The sequence below is a fragment of the Epinephelus moara genome, chromosome 20 (genome assembly GCF_006386435.1).
Source record: "Epinephelus moara isolate mb chromosome 20, YSFRI_EMoa_1.0, whole genome shotgun sequence".
In the NCBI taxonomy this organism is placed as follows: domain Eukaryota; kingdom Metazoa; phylum Chordata; class Actinopteri; order Perciformes; family Serranidae; genus Epinephelus; species Epinephelus moara.
Window position 1 is genome coordinate 9,113,196 of NC_065525.1, and position 24,138 is coordinate 9,137,333.

The 24,138-nt window shown below is 41.5% G+C and overlaps 1 protein-coding gene across 1 annotated transcript in view; it reads left to right on the forward strand.

The window, feature by feature from the left end:
- The window catches only part of parvaa (parvin, alpha a), a 36,469-nt gene that overhangs the window by 5,436 nt on the left and 6,895 nt on the right, over positions 1–24,138 (forward strand). The window contains exons 2-9 of the mRNA XM_050073450.1: positions 7,991–8,080; positions 9,467–9,537; positions 10,486–10,588; positions 10,774–10,914; positions 18,121–18,236; positions 18,608–18,666; positions 22,137–22,156; positions 22,258–22,319. Of these exons, the coding sequence (XP_049929407.1) occupies positions 7,991–8,080; positions 9,467–9,537; positions 10,486–10,588; positions 10,774–10,914; positions 18,121–18,236; positions 18,608–18,666; positions 22,137–22,156; positions 22,258–22,319 (662 nt within the window). The remainder of the gene's footprint in view (positions 1–7,990; positions 8,081–9,466; positions 9,538–10,485; positions 10,589–10,773; positions 10,915–18,120; positions 18,237–18,607; positions 18,667–22,136; positions 22,157–22,257; positions 22,320–24,138) is intronic.

A 24,138-nucleotide genomic window follows, 5' to 3' on the forward strand; every position in this document is an offset into this window, starting at 1 on the left:
TCCTCATACTCATTTTTTTTAACTATTTTTTTTTCTAGGATGGCAAAGGCATGACCCACCTTTGCTCCCCCTGATTGGCTAATATTCAGTGCCTTTGTTGGATGGATTGGTCAGGTTTAGGCATGAGGAGTGAGATTTGTTAGGGTTAGGGTAAGAATATCAGGGTAAGCCAATCACAGGCAGGATAAAGGGCTGTACACATGTCGCGTCTTTAGCAGCCTGGAAAACGCAAGGTTAGGTGCATGGTACTACGTTTGTGCCTTCTTTGAGCCAGCTTTCAAGAGCACATTGGTAGGTTGCATCTGAGGTTGCTAAGCAACCGGAACAAGCATCGTATAGCCTATTCACCTAAAATCCTGAGTGCAGAGCCGATCTTCTTCCATTCACTGTTTGTTTTTTAAGCCTTTATTTTAACAGGGAGGTCCGTTGAGAGCAAGCTCTCTTTTTCAAGGACGCCCTGCATTGAGCACAATTCAAAATACAGGTCACAACACATCAATGCAATACAAGAGTACATAAGTGTAAAGTGTCAAATATAATAGTAAACCAGACTAAGAATTAGTCTACGATTAAGAAGTTAAAAAGTTCAGAATACATATCACAACACATAATGCAGTAAACGAGTACAGTAATATAAAATGCCCAATAAAATAGACAGCCAGACTAGGAATAACAAGAACATGACTGAGTGCTCAGGATCGCGACATTAAGTAGAGCTTTGAAAGCCTCTATTGAAATGAGTTTCATTAAGTAGAGCTTTGAAAGCCTCTATTGAAATGAGTTTGTTAAGGTTCAGTGACTCCTGTAGATTATTCCAGCGGTATGGAGCATAGAAGGTGAAGGCTGTCTTTCCAAGATTGGTGTTTACATGGGGAATGTTTAGACTGATATGGGATTGTGAGCGTGTATGGAGTCCAGTGGCGCGGAGTTTTTAAAGTGAGGTTAAATATGTAGTCCAGTGGCGCGGAGTTTTTAAAGTGAGGTTAAATATGTTGGTAGCTTCCCAAGTAGGGCCTTAGAGATAAATAAAAAACAGTGCTGTTCTCTGCGGGTAGCAAGAGAGAACCAGCCAACTTTACTATATAAAGTGCAGTGGTGAGTATAAAATGAGTCCCCTGTGATGAAGCGTAAGACACTATGATAAATAGCGTCTAAAGGTTTCAGAGTTGAGGATGTGGTATTCATATATATGACATCACCAAAATCGAGGACAGACATTACAGAGGATTGTACAATGACTTTTTTACAATGTGAGGAAAAGCAATTCTTATTTCTGTATAAAAAACCAATTCTGGCTCTAAGTTTCTTAATGAGGTGCTCCACATGGATGCGAAAGGAGAGCTTGGAATCCAGCCAGATGCCCAGGTATTTGTAGGAGTCGACAGTTTCAATTACTTCGCCATGCAGTGAGAGGATACCTGTCGAGGAGTCACTTTTGTGGGATCTTGTGAATAGCATACATTTAGTTTTACTTGAATTCAATACCAGTTTGTGAGTAATGAGAGATGATTGAAAATTATTAAAGGCAGATTGTAGGTTCTCGACAGCTGAATTAAGAGTGGGTGCAATACTGTACAAGATCATGTCGTCTGCGTAGTAATGGACGTCGCAAACTGGAGAGGGGGGCGTAATATTATTAATATACAGAGAAAATAAAAGAGGGCCGAGAATGGACCCTTGTGGGACACCCTTATGTAATAGTAACGATTTGGATCTAACTCCATCTGCAGTGACGACTTGAGATCTCCCAGATAGATAATTGGAGAACCAACTGACAGAGAGGCTATCCAGGCTGGTGGATGAGAGTTTACTGAGTAAAATATTGTGATCTACAGTATCGAAAGCTTTTGACAAGTCAATGAAAAGAGCTGCGCAGTGCTGGTGGGTGTCAAGGCCATTTATAATGTTGTTAACAACAAGCGTTGTGGCTGACGTTGTGCTATGACCAGGTCTGAACCCGGATTGTTGCGGTTGGAGGATATTATTTGACTCTAAGAAAGCCCGTAACTGAGAGTTTACTAGGGATTCTAGCACTTTAGCCAAACAGCAGAGTTTTGAAATTGGCCGATAGTTATCTAAGATGTTAGGGTTACCACCTTTGAAAAGGGGAACGACCTGCGCTGCTTTCCATACAGTAGGGATTTTACCAGAGGAAAAAGACAGATTAAAAATGTGAGCTAATGGTGAGGCAATTAAGTGGGCACTCAAATGTAGGAGATATGGGTCCAGGTCGTCTTCACCTTTAGATTTTTTGAGGTCAAGACGGTTGAGTGCATTCAGGACCTCAGTATGGGTAACAGGTCTTAGGGAGAAACTGCTGGGCGAAAGGACAGCTGTAGGAGAGTGAGAGGGGGAGTTAGGTACAGTTATGGCTGCAGGACTACGGGTGGAACCGTGTTATTTTCAAATAGGTTCCCAGAGGCTATGAAATGGTGATTGAAAGTGTCACAAATGTCTAATTTGTTTGTAATAGAGGTATTACCATTACTAATTTGTGCAGGAAGAGAGGAGCAAGGTGAGGATTTTAAGGATTTTATAGTCTTCCAAAATCTGGCAGCATTGTCGTGGCTGGTGGTGAGAGAGGATAAGTAATAATTAGATTTGGCTGTTCGAATCAAACTAATACAATTATTACGCAGTTTCCTAAAATGCAACCAATCAGAAGGATTATTAGTAAGTCTGGCCTTTGACCAGGCCAGGTCTCTAAAATGGAGAGCTTCAGAAAGATTGGCAGAGAACCAAGGGTTGGATCGATTTTTTATCCGAAGATTCTTATAGGGGGCGTGTTTTTTTGAGTTAAAAAGATTTAAGAAATACTGAATCTGGAATTAGACCAACCTTTTCCAGGTCTGCCTGGGAGAGATCAAATAGGAATGGCTGCTCATTAAAAATTTTAAAATTTCGTTTCCTAATAATATGTCCACTAGCTACCTGACCTTTGACCATCCTGACACAAGCAATAGGGCAGTGATCACTAATATCTTGCGCAAGGACGCCACTGCGCGGGTATTTCAGAGGTCAGTTCGTCAGGATCATATCAATTAGAGTAGATTTGGAGATATCTTTGTTATTTGGTCTCGTGGGAAAGGTGATCAACTGGGACAGGTTTAATTCCAGACATAACTCTTTTAACTTGGATGAGCATGGAGATAACCAATCTAAGTTTAGATCGCCTAGGACAGTTAACTCAGAGGAGGTATAGTTTGACAGTATTTTGCATAACTCATCAAGAGCTGAGTTTGGGGCAGTGGGTGGGCGATAAATCACACTGATTAAGATATGGATGTCGCTGCCAACGCAGACATCCAGAACAATACATTCAAAGTGTTTGGGCACAGAAGTGGATAAAATTATATGTGCAGCCAGGTGTTCTTTGACATAAATTATAACCCCGCCCCCTTTAGAGTTCCTGTCTGCTCTAAACAAGTTGAAGCCACTAATGGCCACGTCTGAGTCTGGTACTTTATCAGTCAGCCAGGACTCTGTAATGACAATTATGTCGGGGGCCGATTCCTTGATCAGCACGGTTATGAAATCTAATTTCAGCAGTAAGCTCCTAATGTTTAAGTGCAAGAATTTCAGTCCGCCTCCAGATCGAAGGTCTTTTAGTGACCTGATTTCACCAGGTTGCTGTAGGTTTAGTGGCTCAGCTGAGCTAGGGACTAGGGGGGTGATGGTAGAAGGGGAGAGTGTAAAACTAGAGGAAGGTCTGATTAGGATTACGTTGTTTGGGTTTCTGTATCTGGTGGGAAAAGGTGAAAATGGTCCATGTAGTCTATTTGTGATTCTTACAGGGATGCTCTTCGGTGTAGGGAGACCGCCACACAGGTAGGGGGTGCTGTGGGGCCCGGCCAGTGATGCAGCACGTCAGACAGTACAGGAGTGGAGGGTCAGTTCAATATTTGATGCTAAGAGGCGGGAGCCCTGTGCGTTGGGATGAAGACCGTTCCTTTTAAATAATTGCGGTCTGTGCAAGAAGGCTACAAAATTGTCCACAAAAGGGATGCCCTTATCCAAACAGAGGCGCTTCAACCAGGTGTAAAATTGATGGAGCCGGCTGAATTTGACGTCGCCAGAGTACAGTGAGGGCAGTGGCCCGGAAATAATCAGTTTTTTGCCGGTGTCCAGTAGACTGTCGATGAGGCGTGTGAAGTCCTCCTTGAGCTCCTCTGATCGTTGTTTCTTAATGTCATTTGCACGTGCTTCGATGACCAGGGTGGAGGCAGACCTGTGCCGGTCAGACAGGAGTCTTGCCGCCGAGGAGATATCCTTAATGGAAGCACCTGGGTGGCAGAATGTCCTGCTCCCACGTACTGCCACATGTCTGACCAGCGACGTGCCGATCACCAGCAGAGAGGGGGGGTGCTGTGTGGGCATGTCCGACCTCCGCATGGGCATCGGGAGAGGTCGCGGCTCCTGCTTAGCCTGCTGTGATGGTCGAGTGGATGGTGAGAGACGGCCCGATCGACGAGCCCTAGGTTTCAGTGGAGCAGGAGTAAACATTGGCAGAGAGCAGCGAGTCTTACTGCCGGGCGAGCGCTCGGAAACGAAAGGTGGAGATGCGCGAGACCCAGCACCCGGAGGAGGGAATTCCTCAACACTACTACTGAGTATCTCGTATTTATTGTTAAGGTGGATGTTGAAGTGTGAAGCTGCAGGGGAGAAGGGTTTGCTTTTCCCTTTGCTGGCACCCACCCTGATCCAGTGCTCAGGATGAGATGGTGTGGAGCTGTGGAGCTGTGCAACAGCAGCCTTCGGTTTCGCTCCAAGACGTGTCCAGGAGTCATCGGGAGCGGCAGCCGGCAGCGGGGGGACAGCGAGCGATGTCATCGGGGATTCGAGGAGGCGCAGCTCCAGTCTCATCGGTGGAAAGTCGGGGAGTGATGACCGCCGGCGACTGGATATCTGGCTGTGCAGCGCCGAAGATGATGGTGTCCATGAGTTTTTCTGCCTCCTGGATTTGGTACAGCGTGGATATTCTTTTCTCCAGATCGGAGACTTTGTTGCTCAGGCGAGCACAGCTGAGACAGCCAGGCTGGGACAGGGGAGGTAAGTAGAGCCATAATAGGTTATCTGTCCGGTGCTGGTGCCTGTTGCGGTGGTTCGGCGTCCGGTAAGCTGGTTCGATGACAGCGGCTTCCTGCCGGTCGGAGCTAGGTTGCTAAGCTAAAAAACCTTAGCAATATCCTGTATAAACCGCTGTAGTTAGAGCTCAGTCGTCTCCCGGCTGGTGGAGTTGTACCGGGTAAGTGTCCGATACTGAGCGTCCAGCTCCCGGGTTTCTGTTTCCGAGTATCAGGCGCCAGCTGAGTAAGCTAGTCGGTTAACGCTAGCTAACATGCCAACGTTTGGGGACACCTAGGCCTATCATCCGTGAGACAGATAAAAAGCTCTGGCAGCCCTGCGCCAAAATGATCAACTTCTCCATATTTACACAGACTGATATTTACGAGAGAAGGAAAAGATATCTGTTGGCTGTCACATGACTTGTGGTGCACGCTGCTGCGTTCCAAAAGTTGAACTCTGTTTATCTCAAGGCGCAGCTGTCGCGCCCTGGAAAATAGCTGCTCGGGAATGCGTGCGCACCGCTCTGGCGTCACTCTGGCGTCACTCTGATGTTTGTGCATGCCTGCCATGCGTCTACATCGAAAACCATGAATTTGAGGTCACAAAAATCACAGTATGTGTATGGCCCCTGAGGCAGAGTAGTTAATGCCTTTGCCATCCTAGGGGGAAAAAAAACCTCACCTCCCAAAAAAGCCCACTCTGCTATGAATGGTCAGTGTTTCCGGGTCTTCTACGTCTCAGCATCTCTGCTCTGTCAGTGCAGCTGGGAAATGACTATAACGGAGAATCGCGGCACTTCCTTCACTGTAAAAATCACCAATAAAATCTTTAAAATCAACTGGGCATGTTCCAGCAGGAATATGATCTTAAATTGGGGAAATTATCAACATTGGCAACTAAGATTACATGTTTCCCTGACTTTAGCATGTAGCAACGTGTAAGCAACATAATAAAAACACTTGTCGTAGTGTGCCAGGAACATATGACCACAGAAGAAACCATTGGAAACAGAGTATTCAGAGTGGTCTGAAGCCTTAGGTTTCTGCTCACAGGAATTACCTCATTATTTGAAACTTTGGCCATGTTTAATATAAACATCGGACATTTTAACATCACATGACAGAAAATAGGGAAAGCATAATAGGTCCCCTTTAAAGGGATAGTGCACCCAAAAATGCCATATGCCGAGGGAGGCTCTGGTGAAGTTTTAGAGTCCTCACAACACTTACGGAGATCCAAACAACTTTTTATGTCGGGGCTTCAGGACACTTGGATCACTACAGACGAGCAGTATGGAGATATTTTGTGGTTTCAATGTGTTCTTGGACATTTTAATCTGGGTCGCCGTCAGCCATTAGGTGTGCAGTTGTGCTGCTACCCACTTCCCCCTCGGATCTCTGCAAGTGTTGTGAGGACTCTAAAACTTCACCAGAGCCTTCCTCGGCATATGGGTGAGTAGACAATGGCTGAATTTTCATTTTTGGGTGCACTATCCCTTTAACTAACGTGAAACATAATTTGTATATCTGCCACAGAATTACTGACTCTGGTATTCTTACTGGGATAGACTGAAATAAGTGCAACATTCATGCATACTTAAACACAGCTGTCTTGAATTCATAACCTCTAAGTAGTATTGCTCATATTTTTACTTTTCATGCAAGATCCTTTCAACACAGAATGAAAAGAGTGAGGTATGCGTCACTCACAGATGTAGGAATATTCTGGTACACCTCTGTGTGAGGTGATATGAGTGTGCTTGTGCAGACATACAGCACATGCAAGCACTTGTGGATGGTGTTGATTAAGAGGATGTTGTTCCAGTGAACACAGAGAAATGCACAGGATGTTCACTCCATGCTTTCAGCACACACACACACACACACACACACACACACACACACACACACACACACACACAGTCTGACACAGAGATCAGCAGTGATCAAGCCTCTTCAGGTATCTGACACACTGAGAAGAATGGCATGCTGGGCTTCTGTAAAGCCCGCTGAGAAGCAGGAAGCAGCACCGCTCTGTGTTTGTCTGACGTCAAGAGGCTCTCGATGGAGGGTCTGCTAATGGTTGTTTGTGGAATCAAGGGAACATTTAGGGAGCCGTCCAAACTACTGCTGAAGTGATCACTGCAAGTGATTATTATACAAGGAGGTGTTCTGTCTTTGTCTCAGCTGATCTGCTTGTCACAGCAATTATTCAGTTGACTGGCATTTTAAGGGGCTTCAATGGAAGACGTGTCACATGGCCTTGTTCTGGCTGCATTTGGCCACGCATTTAGCTTGTGGTTAGCTTTGTTAACTTTGATTTCTTTACTGTGTTTTTGTGTGTATTTCAGGCTATATATATAATCGATAGATAATTTAGGTCATTTATCAAGAAAAACAGCCGAACAATCACTGGTTTCAGCTTCTGAAATAGGATAGGATCAAGATTAGGTGCTTTTCTGTTTTTATATGATTGTTCATACATGAATATCCTTGGAATTTTGACTATAAGCTGAATATAGCAAATGATTCGAACAGGCATAATTTAGGTCTCTTGGAAATCATGATGGGATTTTATAGACTATGATTACTTCTTTAATTAAAAAATATAATTGACACAGTAATAATAGAAAAAATTAAACTTCCAACCCTCATTAACAGGCACTTTTTTGTTTCATTTTGAGTTGATCCCACATCCTGCTTCAATAAATATTCACGAGAGCACCAAGTGTGTACTAAACCGCAGTTTTGATCTTTTCATGGAATTTTTGGCTATAATAATATTGATATAAAATAGAGGAGGAGTTGAAAATCACAGAAAGGTCAACAAAAATTCAAGTAGTGTCCTATAACGTGCCTGACGTCTTCATTGTTTACCTGATCTAAATGAATCTGATGATAATGTTTGTGTTTCTTTCTCGTAGTGTCTGAGCTTCAGGAAGAGGGGATAAACGCCATCAACCTGCCTCTCAGCCCTTCTCACTATGAGCTGGACCCTGAGGACACCATGCTAGGTAAACAGCTGCACTCACAGTCCTTCATATACACATTCAGATACATTTGCTTAAAGGTGTTTGCTTTAAGGCCATTGGCTGGATTTTTGAATGTATTTATTTATTTGAAACATTTTCAATTTTAGTTTTTATCGCTTGACATTTCTTTATGTTACCTGAAACGGTATTTGGATGTGTGTGACTACCACGCATTGCCTGACTTTGTCAGACCAAATCCCAATGCAAATTAGCTTGGGACCTCTTGCTTCATTTTTGATTTCCAAGTGGTGTTGTCAACGGCCTTTGACCAAAATACCTCTGAATGCAACTTGATAGACCCACAACCAATTAGAGCAACAAAACGTGATTTGAAGATAAAAGGTGATTTTACTCATTCTGCTAACATATATTTGAAACAACAGGAAAGCCCAAATCCATTTTTTTGATTGACTTGTTGATCTTAGAAATGCCTCAATGGCGGTCGTCTTTACAGTCATCGTCTCAAACACACATCATATTGGACAGTTGGGACTGGCCTGTCAGATCTCAAGGTGCTGGAAATCTGTCCAAATTGGAGGAGGACCAGATGCATCTGCTACAGCTAATAAAACATGAGCTCTGAGATTTGTCTGGTTTCCAGGCAACATTCTTGGCTTGTACTAAAAAAAATATTTAAAAGTCAGTGCTTATTCAGCAAAAGACGCTGGTCATTGATTGCTGGCTAAAGGATCTTTTTACATGCAAACATACACGTCCATATTCAGTATGTCAGATTTGGCCATAGCGCCAGCTATAGTGTTGGAGTGCAATGACAGGAGCATTTTGTACTCAGCAGTGGACACATCACTTGAGTGATCTGAGGACATGGTGTGTGGACAGGAGCAGCAGACATGCTAAGACCGTACAGTGCTCAACAATAAGGGTTGACTGAATGCCCAGGGCAAGTAAAATTCCACATTGGGCTAGTAAATCTAGCAGCTTACTTGCAAAATCGGTGAAGTGGTCCGTAAAGAATTGAACACATCGTTATTTCTGGAGCTGATAATAGAAGTAGCTAAGGAGTGAGCCATCTTGCTTCCACCTCATCCCTATTGCGAGTTGCACGTGTGCAGTACTGAAAATGGCAGCTGGTGAAGCCAAAGTTTATGTGCAGAAGCGCAAGTGAGCAATGACTACAATGCACAAATTATGTTTGGAGTTTTTTTACTCTTTTTGGTATGGCGTAGTCTCAGTACCAACTCCGTAACTTGGTAACTTTAAAATAAAAGCTTTTCTGCAACGCATATTTTATTAAATTAAGCTAATAAATGCTATTTTTGTGTGGGTTCTGTTGCTATTCTCCCTCACTTCAGAATTAAATGTTCCGTCTTACCTCTAACATTTATCCTGTTTGTGCTCATCCATTAGAGGAGAATGAAGTGCGCACCATGGTGGACCCCAACTCCAAGAATGACCGCAAACTGCAGGAGCTCATGAAGGTAAAGCTCAAATGACTTAACCAGCAGGTATCTTTGACACACTTTAATGTAAATTTCTGTAGTCCTGCATCACTTTATAATTTGCAACAAAGGACACAAATAATTTAAAATAAAGAGCTGATATATAGTGTGAAAAGTGTACTGGTTGGGTCAGCGTTTCTGCTGAGGTTTTTGAGTCATCAAGCAAATCTCATAGCACATCTCATCACACATGCAACACCTACCCTACTTTAAAACTTGAGGTGGCAGCATGGTGCCCTGGAGCAGGCATCAGCTCCAGGAACAAGCGCATCGTGAGGACTGGAGCAATCACTGGAGTCAAACAGGCAAATTCTTAAGGAGAACTTTTGTTAGGCTCCCAAAGGCCTCAGATTGGGGAAACGATTTACGTCTCAGCAGGACATTCATCCTCAGAATATCGCCTAATCAACACTGGTCAGGCTTGAAAAAGGTCACCGTGTTCTTGAGTGATCCAGCAACAGCTCAGACACAAATTCCATTGAAAATCTTTGAAATGACTTGAAAATAGCAGTTCATAGACATGCAGCTGGATTATTGGTACATTTGCAAGAGACAGCAAAAGATAGCCCTAAATCCACCAGGTGGAAAGGGCAGACCATTTAAGTAAGTCAGTACACTTAAACTAAGTGTATGCTATACTAAGTGATTTCTTTAGGTGGTCCTCTTTTTAGGAGGCCAATATACATTAATTAAATGTTTAATAGCACAATGTTCCACTGCAAAGTTCACATCTTCCAAACTAGCACTTTCTTCACTATCCATGCTGCTTACACTGTTAATGAACGGTGTGCTTGGGGCATGAGGGCAAAAGAACATAGATGGACCGGCCCTTTAATAATACATGCTTGTTACTTCAGTGCATTCAAAAGTAACTTTCAGTCAAGTTGTAATTATGAGTGATTTTTAAAAAAAATTCTGTCCGTGTAGGTGTTGATCGACTGGATAAATGACGTTCTGGTGGGGGAGAGGATCATTGTGAAGGATCTGGCTGAAGATTTGTATGATGGACAGGTGCTGCAGAAACTGTTTGGTAAGGAGCTGAACCATGTTTATGAGTAAATGCCACTAAAACACCAAACTAAACTTGGCTTTACAAAGAGGTAGACATTAAATCCATGCTGAACAACAGGTTTCATCATTGAAAATTGTACATGTTTGTAAATATTAAGTTGAATATTCATTTGTCTGTGTCTCTGCCTGTGTCTTGTGCTTCAGAAAAGCTGGAGGGTGAGAAACTGAACGTGGCAGAGGTGACCCAGTCGGAGATCGCCCAGAAACAGAAGCTGCAGACTGTTCTAGAGCGCATCAATGACTCGCTCAAACTCTCCACCAGGAACATTCGCTGGAATGTTGACTGTAAGGACAGTTTCAAATATTTCATTTTTTACTTTGTATGGACAGTTTCAAACTTGACAACTTAAATCATTTAAATGGGTCCCTTTGTATTTCCTGTTGAAGTGGTTTGCAGTGTATGGCTGTGTCTGAAATTTCATACTAACATGTTATTTAGTTGGTTAAAAACCTTAGTATGAAACAAACAGTATGTGAATTGCATATTATTTCAGATGAAATATTACAGAATGCAAACACTGGACATTACACCAGGATATATACAGTATCTCACAGTTCAGTGCGGTAGAGGTCAACAGTTGTAACGGATAGCGACCAAGACAGCTCTGTTAACGTCAATAATGCTTCAATTTTAGCATAAATATGTAAAAAGCTTAAGGTTTCACTCTGCTAAGTGTAACATAGTTTTAAAATGAGTTTTAACTCACCAGTAGAGCTTGGGTTGGCATGGGTTACCATGGTTACGCATCCCCATGTCCCCTAACTAATCACTAGAGACCAACGTAGCCACCTGAATCTAACATCAGTTTTAAGTCCACACTGGCGTGTAGCCATGACAACATACCTGTTTTGCTGGCCTTTTAAGAGAGGAGCGGAGGGAAGTAAAAACAAAGTAAGATGTTGGGCGATATTGAGAAGACATGATGATTTAGAACAGCCTTGATAGCAGCGTCTGTCTTGTCTATAGTGCTCACTATTGTTGTTAGTACTCCTTATAGGTTGTGGCACACCGCTTGACAACAGCTTGATGACGAAGTCGTCCCGCCTGTGGTGCTGACTGGCTAATTGAGTCCCACTGCAGCGCTCACTGGCTGTTTTTTATTTAAACCGAAAAACCACTGTTTTAAGTCACAATGCCGGATGAATCAATCAACTCAGAGGAGTAGGCGGACCCTGGCAAGCACATTAAGCCTTACAGCCCCATTTTCATGGTGCTACCACTTCGTGCAGCGCTTTAACAGTTTGGCATTTTTGTTGAAATTGTGTTTTAGACTGCACTTAGAGTAGATGTTTGTTTCTGGTGCACAGTCACTTTGCTGCTAGTCTGGTGATATTATCAAGTAGAACAAACTAAATCCTTGGAGCCAATGTGCAGCAGTGACAGAGTAATGACAGCGTTAACCTTATATACAAATGAACCATTTTAATAAAACACTCTCCAACTAGTAGATGCATCAAATTGTGGGTAAATCAGACTGCATTTAACTATAACCAAATGAGTGATTTCTTGCAGAATCTGTTGTCTGTTGCTGTGTCATGCTGAATCATAAGCTTCTGCTTCAGTTCATTAAATTCCTGCAGCCATCTGAAGGCAGCGGGACATAAACAGTATGTTGATAAATCTGCAGCCTCTGATTCGAGAGGCTGAGCACAGTGCCATTACATACGGCTGTCCACTCTGTTTACCTTCATTAAATCATGTGCAAATGACACCAGGCTGCGACTGAATAACCACACACACCTCTACACACAGCAGACTAACTCATAACTCTGTATTCTGTTGTTTATGCAAGAAAACGTTGGATTACAGGGGCTCATCAGCCCTGTGTGTTATTGCCTCCTTTTCAGCTTTCTTTTTTTGGAAAGTTGGTGATACATGTTTTATTCTAGGGCGCTGCTGTGTCATGACCATCTATGATGTTAGATACAGTAGAATTATGATTGAAAAAGCATTGGATGGATGTGGTCACATAAACAGCTTCATTAAAAAAAAAAAGGAAAAAAAAGACAACAGTATGATTACCTGAAGAAGAGTCTTTCCATTTGTTGATCTGTGGCAGCTGTGGCTCAGGAGCTAGAGCAGGTCATTCAATCCCCAGCTCCTCTGGTCCGCATGTTGAATTATCCTTTGGGCATTATACTACATTTGGTGTCTGAGTATGTATAAGATGAGTACGCCATGTATGGTAGCCTTGGCCACCACCAGTGGGTGAATGTGACATGTAGTGTTAAAGAGCTTTGAGTGGTCGTGAAGACTAGAAAGGTGGTGTACAAATGTGGGTCCATTTGATTGACTCAGCTGTTTTAGAGCGATGAGACCAGTTATGTGACTGGCTGATGGTGATTTATCGATCACCATACCCTCTCATCTATATTCCACATCATCTAGTCCTTTCGCACTGTACATGAACCAAAATGGCAGCTGCACCAGGAGACACCCACACAGTCCGTGCACCCACAACCTACAGCTTTGTGCTTGTTGTACTGCTTGCGCAATTAAGATAAGACCCTTGGACCGATGTGCTGATATTTGTTCTAATATAATTGTAATGAAGAAATTATTAAGTGGGTGGTCAAATATCGTGTACATACAGTAGGTGACCTGTTAATGTTTGACAGGATTAGGGATGCCCAGCTACCCCCTGTTCAGTGTCTTACTTGACTTATGATTCAGTGACTCAGAGCCATTTCCCTGGAGTTGTAACTGATATATGATTTCATGTGACAAATACATTTATAGATTGATATGAAATATTTTCTGTGCCCTCAGTTTTGGTCTGAATGGCTATGTAAGCTGAAAAGCTGCTAACACATAATAGGAATTACTAATTGCCTGCTAATGGAAATTAGTATCGCAGTTGTTTATCTTAACAATCCATTTACTTTGCATACTCAACATAAAACAACATATATGCTGATACCTACAGGCATGTATTTCCTCTTCTCTGTGGAAACAAACAAATAGCTGCTGATCTCACATTGCTCAGTTTGATATAGGTATTATGATTCCAGTCCAGCCCATTCACATTGACTTTTTTTGCTGTCTCGTCCCAGTCATGTGATGAATAGTTATATTAGCCCCTTTTACACTGCCAGATTTTCCGCAGATGTTGGGCTGTTTTGCTGGCCAGCTGCGAGTGTTTAGACACACAGAGGCGGAATGGGGAGTTGATCCAAGGTGGCCAATTTTCTGCCTCGTAGGGTAGTCATATTGGCGGAACCCTTTTAGTTTAAACAGACCGAGGCGGCCTTCCGCAACGGGAGGGGCTGTTGATGACGCTGCACGTGCGAGCCACTGGCGGTGGATAAACAGGAAACAGCTGATAGCAGGAATTAGCAAGAGGGAAACGCAAACCTGACAGACACTGTAAAGATGTGCAACTGGGGAGACAAGGAATTGCGCGCCCTCCTTGCCCTCGCAAACGAAGAGGCCATTAACCGTCAGATGACAGGGACTGTGAAGAACGGGCAGATTTACAAGAGAATCGCCGCCTGACTAGCCGCGGCTTCCCTCCCACGTCACTGTTTATGTCACACGCTGAGCTACATGTTTTGTTACTTGCTCACGCCCCCCATTGCCCCAAAAAAGGCGCATTCTGTATAAACAAAAGTAGGTAGGCGGCATTTTGCCGCACTCCCCGATTTTGTTTTTATACTGCCAATGCTGAAAAAAGACTGATTGTGCTTTCCTGCAAATTTGCACAATTCCTATCTAAAAAGGGCTAAAGACTTCCATCTCACGGGAATCCCACAAAAATCCTGACAAAAATCATGACATGTACTGTCTACATTTTTCTTTTTAGAACACACCATGTGAAATTACTTTGCTCTGATTCACTTGTTTCACTGACTGTTGTCTCACGTCTCTTTCCCAAGCTCACTCAAGTTGGAATGCACAGATTAGATTAGTCAAGTAGCATCATTTGAGATGATCTAATGCATGCATTTGGTCTGTAAATTTCCTGCTCTCTAAACCAGTGCTACAAATGCTGTGCTGGTTAGATTATAAACACTCTATCAAAATGTAATAACTCTTATTAATTTATGGGTATAGGTCTGGGCCTGTATCGGATGGTGTCTTGGTCTGGGCCTGGGAGATGGAGAGAGATGGCAGGTTAACAAGGGGAACACATTTTGGTCATTTTGCTTATCAGGGGGATGGCATCCCACCTCAAATCGCTTACTGTGTTTTTATTTATCATGTCTCTCTTTCATGGGAGTCCTGGTCGTTCGAAGCTCCCTGCATATTCCTGAAAACAGAATACAAAAGAGTGCCATGCTCACAGTTTTACGTACTTTCCTCAGCTTTTTCACTTGTATTTTGACTTGTCCAACAAAGATGGAAATTATAATATTAACAATTGCTGCATTGCTTATTGTATTACCTGCTATATCATTTATAAGTTGAAATGTCAGCTGGGAGATTCCTCAATAGCTGTGGTCATGAGAATTTTGGGATATTAAATGGGATCATGAGCCAGACGATATAGTGAAACCCTGCCTTATTATTATTTTGAATCTCCACCTGGATTTCCCCGCAGCAGAGTTGGCTTTGTTATTAGTTGAGATAATAATAATTTTCAAACAGAATAACATCCATAACGAAAGGTTTTAATGACATCTATCCGTAACATCTCATTGAAGAATAAAGAATCAAGCTCTTAGTATGACAGTCATTGTTCCCCTCATGCATGGAGAGTAGTCCCTACATGCCAGGTTGTTCTAAGACCTCCACTTAAAGGATTTATGTCTGAATGGACTTGTCTTGCTGTTGGATTAATATCCCTCTTATTGAGCTGTAAGCTTTGGATTTAGAACAACAGCGGATGTAGTCATGCATGTCAATAGAGCTCTCCACCTCTCCTTTGATGGCAGTCTTTTATCTGACACAGGGAGTAATAATTACTATCAGGCTCCCAGCACACTACCTTTTACTTATGTCATTAGCTGTAATATGTATATGAGATATAAGAGAGAGGGAGATGAAAATGGATGTGAGGCAAGTGGCTAAGGAGCGGAATACTGTATAAGTGGGGTAGAAAAATGAATGACACGAAACACGAAGAAAAGCTTTAGGATAAGGAACAGAATTGATTTTGTGAGAGTAGTGCACTAGAGAAAGGCCATATGAAATTAATTTACTTCAAACCAAATAATCTGACATTCTTAAATGCACCTCTGGTAGAAGTTTGTCCTTGAAAGCTATTTGTGTGAGATGTCTTCAAAATTGTTAAAGAGCACAGTGAATAACATGCAGTGTAATTGATTTTGCAGTCCTTTTATTTGAGGAGCTCTCTTTTAATCAATTCACTTTTGTTTGTCCCTTCTTTCATTCCCTATTCAGAGGCTTTAGAAAAACACTTTTTTCCTGAATCAGTCGGCCATCGTTTGGGTTTTAATGGTTCGGATTCGGCTCATCGGTTCTGATTCTTGACGATTCTTGATTCTGATTCTTTGACGGGCGGGGTCAAAACAGGTCACTTGCTTATTTCAAAGGAAAAACTCTTCAACACAATTCATATTTATTCATATTCATTATCAGAGTTCACGTCATACAGTTCATAAAACCTGTAAATTAACTGCATACAGTCTAATTCAGTTGCTGTTGTTTAAAATTATGATTCAGTAATGATCTGCTCATTCTATTTTTATTCACTGTACTCTTACTATAACACTGAAAGTAAAGACAGTCAGCCTGATTGGGCCAGTGCCTGAAAAAGTTGATTTTAAAAAATAAATCATTTATCTAATTTTCTAGATATAGATAATTGATTCACGAGCAATGTTACTATGCCTCGCAAATCCCATATAGAGACAAGAGACTGAGGGCTGTGTGCACACAGCAACTGAAGAAGTTGAGAGAATTAAGTCAAGAATGCACAAATTAAAGTCTTAAGAGGGTGGACACCGGACTCTAAACAAAAAAAAGTATAAAAGTATATAGGGAAATATCTGCGAAATGACAGATACCTATTGAAAATATTTACAGTAGCGGGGGGAAAAGGCAATCACTTGAAAATAGCTACAAGTTGATCCACCTACAGTAGATAAATTACTTGAAATTATCCAAGAGATTCAGGAGATGGAAAAACTGACCTTTTTACCAAGACTGAGAAATAATTTATACATTGCAAGCTGGATCGAGGTGGATTGTTTGAGGATTGTAGAGTGCTGTGGTGGGGCCCCCTGCCTATAACCCATAACATAGTGTGCCTATTATCTGGATATGATCATGATTATGAATGTCATAATGCCTGGCAATGGTCTTTATGTTCTGCTTTCTTGAAAAAAAGGATCACATAAAATGGAGGTGTCCAAAAAAAAACAATAGGATTTTAAAATACCTGTACTCTGAGCCGGGCACCACAAAGACTCATGTGCTCGCAAATCTTGTTGATCTTCCCATAGTGTCTAGGAAAAAATACCATCAAAAGAGGGAAAAAAAAACATTTCTAGGGACATTGAGTCCAGAAAGAGTGCCAAGTTGTGCCAAGGGTGTAGTTGTTATCGGACCAATAAGCAGAATCAAAATGATATTTTTTAGTGATTCATTTGGAATCTGAACTTTAGAAACGGGTTCTTATTTGTAACTGGTTCTCGATGCCCCACTTGATTTCTGACATATTTTGTTTGGATCCTCTTATGTAGTGAGGATGTCAGAGGTTTTATGAAGGCTTTTAGCTTGCTGTCTGTGATTTGACATTGCCATGGGGTACAATCAAAGGCTTGCTTTAGACACTTAATTGATCCTGGTTGTGTATCCAAAGGTAAATCCTATTTGTTCGGTTGACTAAAGACATGTCACTCAGTATGTCTGACTGAACAGGCTCTTTATGACTGACCTTAGGCTGCAGTCATTAACTACAAGTTGAGTTGTTCTGCCTTTTTCCTGTATAAAAGCTTGTATTTGTTTGGTGTTTTTTCATATCACTTCAAGGTATGTGACCTTGTCACATAAAACTTTTAATTCTAAATTCCTGGGGGAATGAAAAATAATAGAAAATATGTGGCTTGTTATTTGTTGGCCACTTGCCTACAGTGAAGCATTCACACAGACTCTTCATTAAAATATATATCAAAGAGAAAGATTTAAAAAATGTTTTAAAACATTATGAAGTGGATAACATGTACCTATGAACTGCAGGCATGATGGGATTCATTCACTCATTTATTATATTTAAGAATAAATTCTTGGGTAAATCAGTAATAGTGAATGCATCAATGCAAATGTCCATACAATGCTTCATATGCAAACAGGCAACAACCAGCAATGAGCAAATGTAGAAAGGTAGTAAATAAATAAGTAACCTGGTATATAGATGGCTACTGGCTTTAAATCTCTTGACAACAGCATATATAAGTGAAATGGTTGATATTAATTGTATTATTGCTGATTTACATGTACAGTATGTCAACAACATGTATCATTTATATTATTTGTTCCATAGCTAATATGTTTGTGTGATTCTCTTCTTCTTTTCCTCACGTTAGCGGTTCATGCTAAGAGTATAGTTGCCATCCTGCACTTGCTGGTGGCACTGTCGCAACACTTCAGAGCACCGATCAGATTGCCAGACCATGTCTCCATTCAAGTAGTGGTTGTCCAGGTAGGTGTGACCTTGTTTTTGAAGGCTGTCTAATAATAATAATAATATTAATAGTAATAATAATAATAATAATAATAATAATAATACATTTTATTTATAAGCGCCTTTCAGAACACTCAAGGACACTGAACAGCAATAAAACAAAACAACAAAAACACAGATAAAAGTATGAATGTACAGTTTATGTCTGCTCTCTTGCATAACAAGACATCGCCTCTGTGGGGAATGTCGGATTTATAACACCACTCTCCACTGCTGTGAATTCATGTTTGGCTTTTCCCACTTTTTTTCACAAGCTAGTATATTTTTCATATTCAGTAGAATGAAAAAGATCTCACATTTCCAAACTGTCCTCCATTTGTGTCTTTCAGAAAAGAGAAGGCATCCTCCAGTCCAGACAAGTTCAAGAGGAAATCACTGGCAACACAGAGTAAGTACGCTCTGCTACCTGACTCAGTTTTACACCTCACAAATGCATGTGTAGCATTTAGGGGCTGTGTTGACAGACATTAGTGCTGGTGCAAACTAGAGCACTGCTGCTAATAGCTCTCTATCATACTGACAAATAGTCTCAAAAGGTCTCATTGGATTGCTACTTTTAAAGATCTTTTGAGTATTTTTCCAAGAACATACTGTGCTTCCCCCCCAGCTGTGATAGTGGAGATCTGCTTCATTTGCCGAGCTATGAATAGTCCCTTTTACACAGAGCTTGCGCAGTAGGACTGCTACAAAGTCCCTTCTTGTTGCTGCCTTATCATTTTTACACAGAACCAAACAATGGAGGCATCATGCCACTCTAGTGTGTGATTTAAGACAGCATGCCGGCATCCCAAAAACAAAAGAGGTGTGACATGGAAGGGCCATTCATAGTTGTCGTCATAAATACCGTCATCCTCCCATGTCGGCAAGGTTCCACATGGACCACTGTGTGGATGTCCGCGTGCAGCTCATTTTTTTGTGATCTTGTGGACAGTAGGCATAGCAAGCATGCCGACTGCGCATGCGCCAATCTCTTGCTCCACACTCCAGTCCAGTCCAAAACACTGCTGTAAAGCCAGCTGTGGCTGCCTCACCACTGTGAAGTTAGTTTTAATTTGGATATCCAGCAGACATTCACTCCGGACCCAGCAGCATCATCTTTGTTTGACTTTCACCCAGGTGAAGCAACTGTACTTCTCTGTGGATGTTCAATGCCGAAAGTATGTCTGAGTCTCAACACCACTGCATCAGCCTTCTAGTGTGACATTTAACAGATGCCTTAGCAGAGCCATATAAACAATAACAACAGCATAACATGGCAATAACAGTCATTTACCGTCCCTGTTTTATGGTGGCTTACCTCTTCCGCTCGGAGGGTTAGGAGCTCCCGGACCGCATTGTTTTCCCAATATGGGAACATTTTCGGCTACTGTTCTTCATCTTTGAGTTAGCTGCTAACTGGTAACAGCTGCTTTTTAAATCTCGCGGTTGTGGGTCACACATATCACACTTTGTCAAAACATCACACCTGTCCTATCTATGGTCCTGTTCTGCTGGCTGTCCCTTTTACACTTATGACGATTCGGCACTGTTACCTCCGCTACTGGCTTAAAGGCAAGACAACTCTGTCTCCCCATTCAGGGACTGTAGCTTTTGTAAAGAACAGCGAGGCGGAATAACAGCTTGACATTCCTGCCTTGAACAGACAAAATGGCTCATGAAGTATGGACACGCAATGACAATCGTGACTGAAGCACTCACACACTCATCATAAATATGCAAACACCTGGGGATCAAAGTTCACATTTTTAATAGTAGTTTCTTCAAGAGTGTATTTTATTTTTCTTTCAGTTGGAACCAACAAGGTGAAAAAATGCCACTTATGCCTACCATACGCTACGAGACTTTAAAAAAAACTTTAAAAAAAAAAAAAAACTTTTAAAAAGTCTGACATCCTCTCACAGCTAAAGAACAATGTGAGTTTTTAGTCACACACTGTGAGGTTTTGTGAAGACTGGGGATCTTGCAGGGTCACTATTTGCAAGACTACAACTAGATTCCTTTTGAGATTATTTCCTATCCTGCTCCTGGTGAAAATATTACACCAGACTCTCTTTGAAATAAAATAAAACATATTAACAATTCCTTATGTGTCCACAGAAACGCAAAACTCCAGAAACACAAGATAGTTAGCGTCATATGTCAACGGTATTCTTGTCAATTTAGCATCAGTATAATCGATCAAAAATAAACTGTATGTGTACAGACTTTGACTTGCTATCAGTCACTGTTGATTGGCTGGGCTGTTTTCCTGGGAGGAGACTGTAGAGATGAGATGCAAACCATTTCAAAAGATAGGATTTCTTTTTGTCCGCATGCAGACTTGAACTGGCGGCCCTCCAGTTTCCAAACCAAGTCCCCATTGATGAAGCTGCTGATACTACTTTTGTAAAATAAAACTGTATTTCTTGGCTGCGTTCAGAGAAGCCTTTGGATCGGGACAAACTGTTATGACTAGTGACACATCAAAGGCGGTGTATCATTTTTGTAATACTAGTCATAATACTGTCATAATAACAAAATTGTACTTTTTTTTGGGATACATTACTTTGAAAAATGTAATTTTTTAATACAGTCTAAAAAAACAACAAAATTAAAAAATTAAAGCTGAAATTAAGAAACTATCTGAGCAAAGAATATTTTAACAAGACTACTAAGGAGAACAAGGATCTTGACAGTTTTTGATGTTGATGTTTTCGATGCAATGGAAACGTTACAATCAGCACAACAAAAGTGCTCATATATACATGCATGTATTTGATACAGAGCCTGTCAACAGAATTCACAGCTATGGAGGACCTTGAATATCTTTCTGCAGTCAGGACTGTGCAACACACTGTGCTTTAGATGGACTTTTGGGAGAAATATTGTGCAATGGTGACAAGACAACCATTGTATTTCAACAAGATATGTGATGGCACCTTTAGCTGAAGAATTAGACAATTTAAAACACACACACACACACTCTCTCTCTCTCACACACACTTATTGTCTCCCTGTGAGGCTGTCCTGCAGCCTGACGGCAGCAACGAGGGAGATAACAGCAGGCCAACACACAGGCACACACATTTTGTCATGGTAGATGGATACACTGTTAATAACACACACACACACACACACACACACACACTCATATGGTCACAGTGGAAATACGGTTATTACCACACCACCAGGACCATTGCCCAGACCTGCCTGCCTTTGCCATCACAGATTACACCATGAACATGTGTGAGAGCGCCTGCCTGTGTGTGTGTGTGTGTGTGTGTGTGTGTGTGTGTGTGTGTGTGTGTGTGCCTGCCATTTCTTGCTGGCCTGCCCATTGCGATATCTCTTCCTCGGGGACACTCACACTGCAGCGTTCCCTTCCCTCCAAAACCACCTGACCCTTTCCAACAACAACATCCTCCAAAGTGCTAACATTGTAATAATAGACAGGAGAGGCCCTCCATTCCCATAGAAAAGCTGCATGTACACAAAGGCACGTCTTCATCCATTGTATCACTACCAAGCACTATTGTTCTGCTGCTGAGATTATTACATTGTGTTATAGTATTTGCCATTGTGAACGTCCCGTGATGATGCCCAGGTTATTTAAATACCCAAGGTGTACCTGTGTTTATTGTTAATCAAATTATGATACCCCAGCTACATTATTGTATTGTCATTTCTGTGACATAATCCCTCCATTCTCTACATTCCTCTGTGATTGTACTGGAAGCACTTGTCTTTCATTGCCCCTTATTTTCTGTGAATATTCAAGTGTGAAATTGTTAATAAGCAGATACTGCCTCCTATTCATGTGTTTAACATGTTTGCCTTCTCTTTTTGCTCTCGTTTTCTTTTCTCTCATCTGTCTCTCAGGGCTTTCTCTGGCAGACATGGTACGTCCTCATAAAGAAGAGTGTATTGAACAATATTTTTTTTTCAGGAATATTCTCATATCATCTTTTGATGAATAATTTATTTTGTTTATTCTTCACAGAGCGCGACGCTTTCGACACCCTGTTTGACCACGCTCCAGATAAACTGAATGTCGTCAAAAAGGTATTGAGGCTTTGTTGTTGCACTCTCAAATGTGTCAGCCATGTACGGCAGCATCTTGGAGGTCTGAGGAAGAAACGGCAAATAAGAGATGTATAAAAATATCTGGTCTGTGGGTATTTAAATCATCAAACAGTGCTTTGTACTCCAGTCTGTGGTCCAGGTTTTATTCCGCGGGATTATCTAGCTAACCTTATTGATCCCGATTAATGAGGCACGTCCTTGACAAGAATCTACAGACCTTATAATATACAGAATATACATTGTTGTGGTGCGAGTATAAGGATCGGTTCACCATTGTTTAAATGCAAATAATCTGGTTGCGTTCAGATATATTTGCTCTTTAATCTCTACTCCAAAATAGTGTTGTCACGATACCAAAATCTTTGTTTCGGTACCAATACCTATATGAATTTCGATACTTTTCGAAAAGTCCTTTTGGATACAAACCTTTAGAACAATAAATAGTAAGGGTGTAACGGTACCAAAAAAATCATGGTTCGGTAAGTACCTCAGTACGGACGTCACGGTTTGGTAACTCAAATGTCCCACCAAGTTTGTGTTGTCTCGTGTTGTCTCCCTTTGTGAGGCAGACTTTCTCTTGTCTTTTTTCACATGCGCCAGCTGCGAATGTTGATACAGGTGTTGTCATACACACCACTTGTGCAATCTGTGCTCCAATAGGAACAAGAAAGGCGTTTGTGTGCATAATTGAGTAAAATAAAGTAACAAAATTAATGAACTGAATCAATTTCAAAGTACCGGTATTTTCCAAATGCAGTATAGTACCGTTTGGAATACTATAGTACCGCGGTACTATTTTAGTACCGGTATACCGTGCAACACTACTCCAAAACCAGCCTAGGGCTTGACATAATCATCAGGAAAAACAACTCTCTGCGTTTAAGCAAAAGAAGAGTGGTTATTGGCCTTGTTAGCAGCCAAATAGACTTCCTTCTAATCTAGGAAAGCAATATGCAGTTATTAGATGCTAACATTAAATTCTTGAGTGTTAAAGTTATTGTTCACCTTGAAGTGGTTTTGACTTAACTCACTTTCGGTACCTGGTCCTTTTCTTTGTTTCGCACCCGCTCAGTGAAGGTGGGCTTCTCAGCTTATCACAGCAACACCATGTGAAACTGCTGAGACATGATCTTCAACGCATGTCTCACTGAATCATTTCATCGACAACCAAACAGAGGAACGATTGCTCTTTCTCACTTGTATGGTGTTGTGTTCGTAATGTACAGCGTAGTTTTGTTGGCTGCCATTTTTACGGTAGCTTGGCTGTTTAAAAATGGCAGATATTTACAGGATGTCGTGTGACATACAAATAATGATTCTAGTGATGGTTCTCTCTGACAGTCAGTGGTCTACGTAAGAGATAATGTATAGTGAGCCGGTGTCACCGGCTCACTATACATTATCCCGCTTAGAACATGGCTTACTACTAAAACATTCAGTGATGTGACACAAAATAATGATTAAAGTACATTTTATTGATGTCCTGAAAATGCTGCATTTTGCCACTCCGATCCTATTTGGCCTGTGTGGACTAACGTTAACTCATTTTGATGCTTCTCAGTCTAAGGCCATTGCTATGGCGTCCCTAGCAATGGAGCAGCAGAGCAGTGGTGATACCTCAAGAAATAAACACCGCAGAATTTTGTTGATTGACCAATCAGAATCAAGTATTTAAGAGTGCCATGTTCTAAATTGTTTTAACACCACCTTTGAGTATCAGCTCGGCTCTCTTGGAACCTGGATCAAGGTTACCAATAAAACTAGCGGGTACCATCCACAGCTTTTGCTAAAGGAAAAC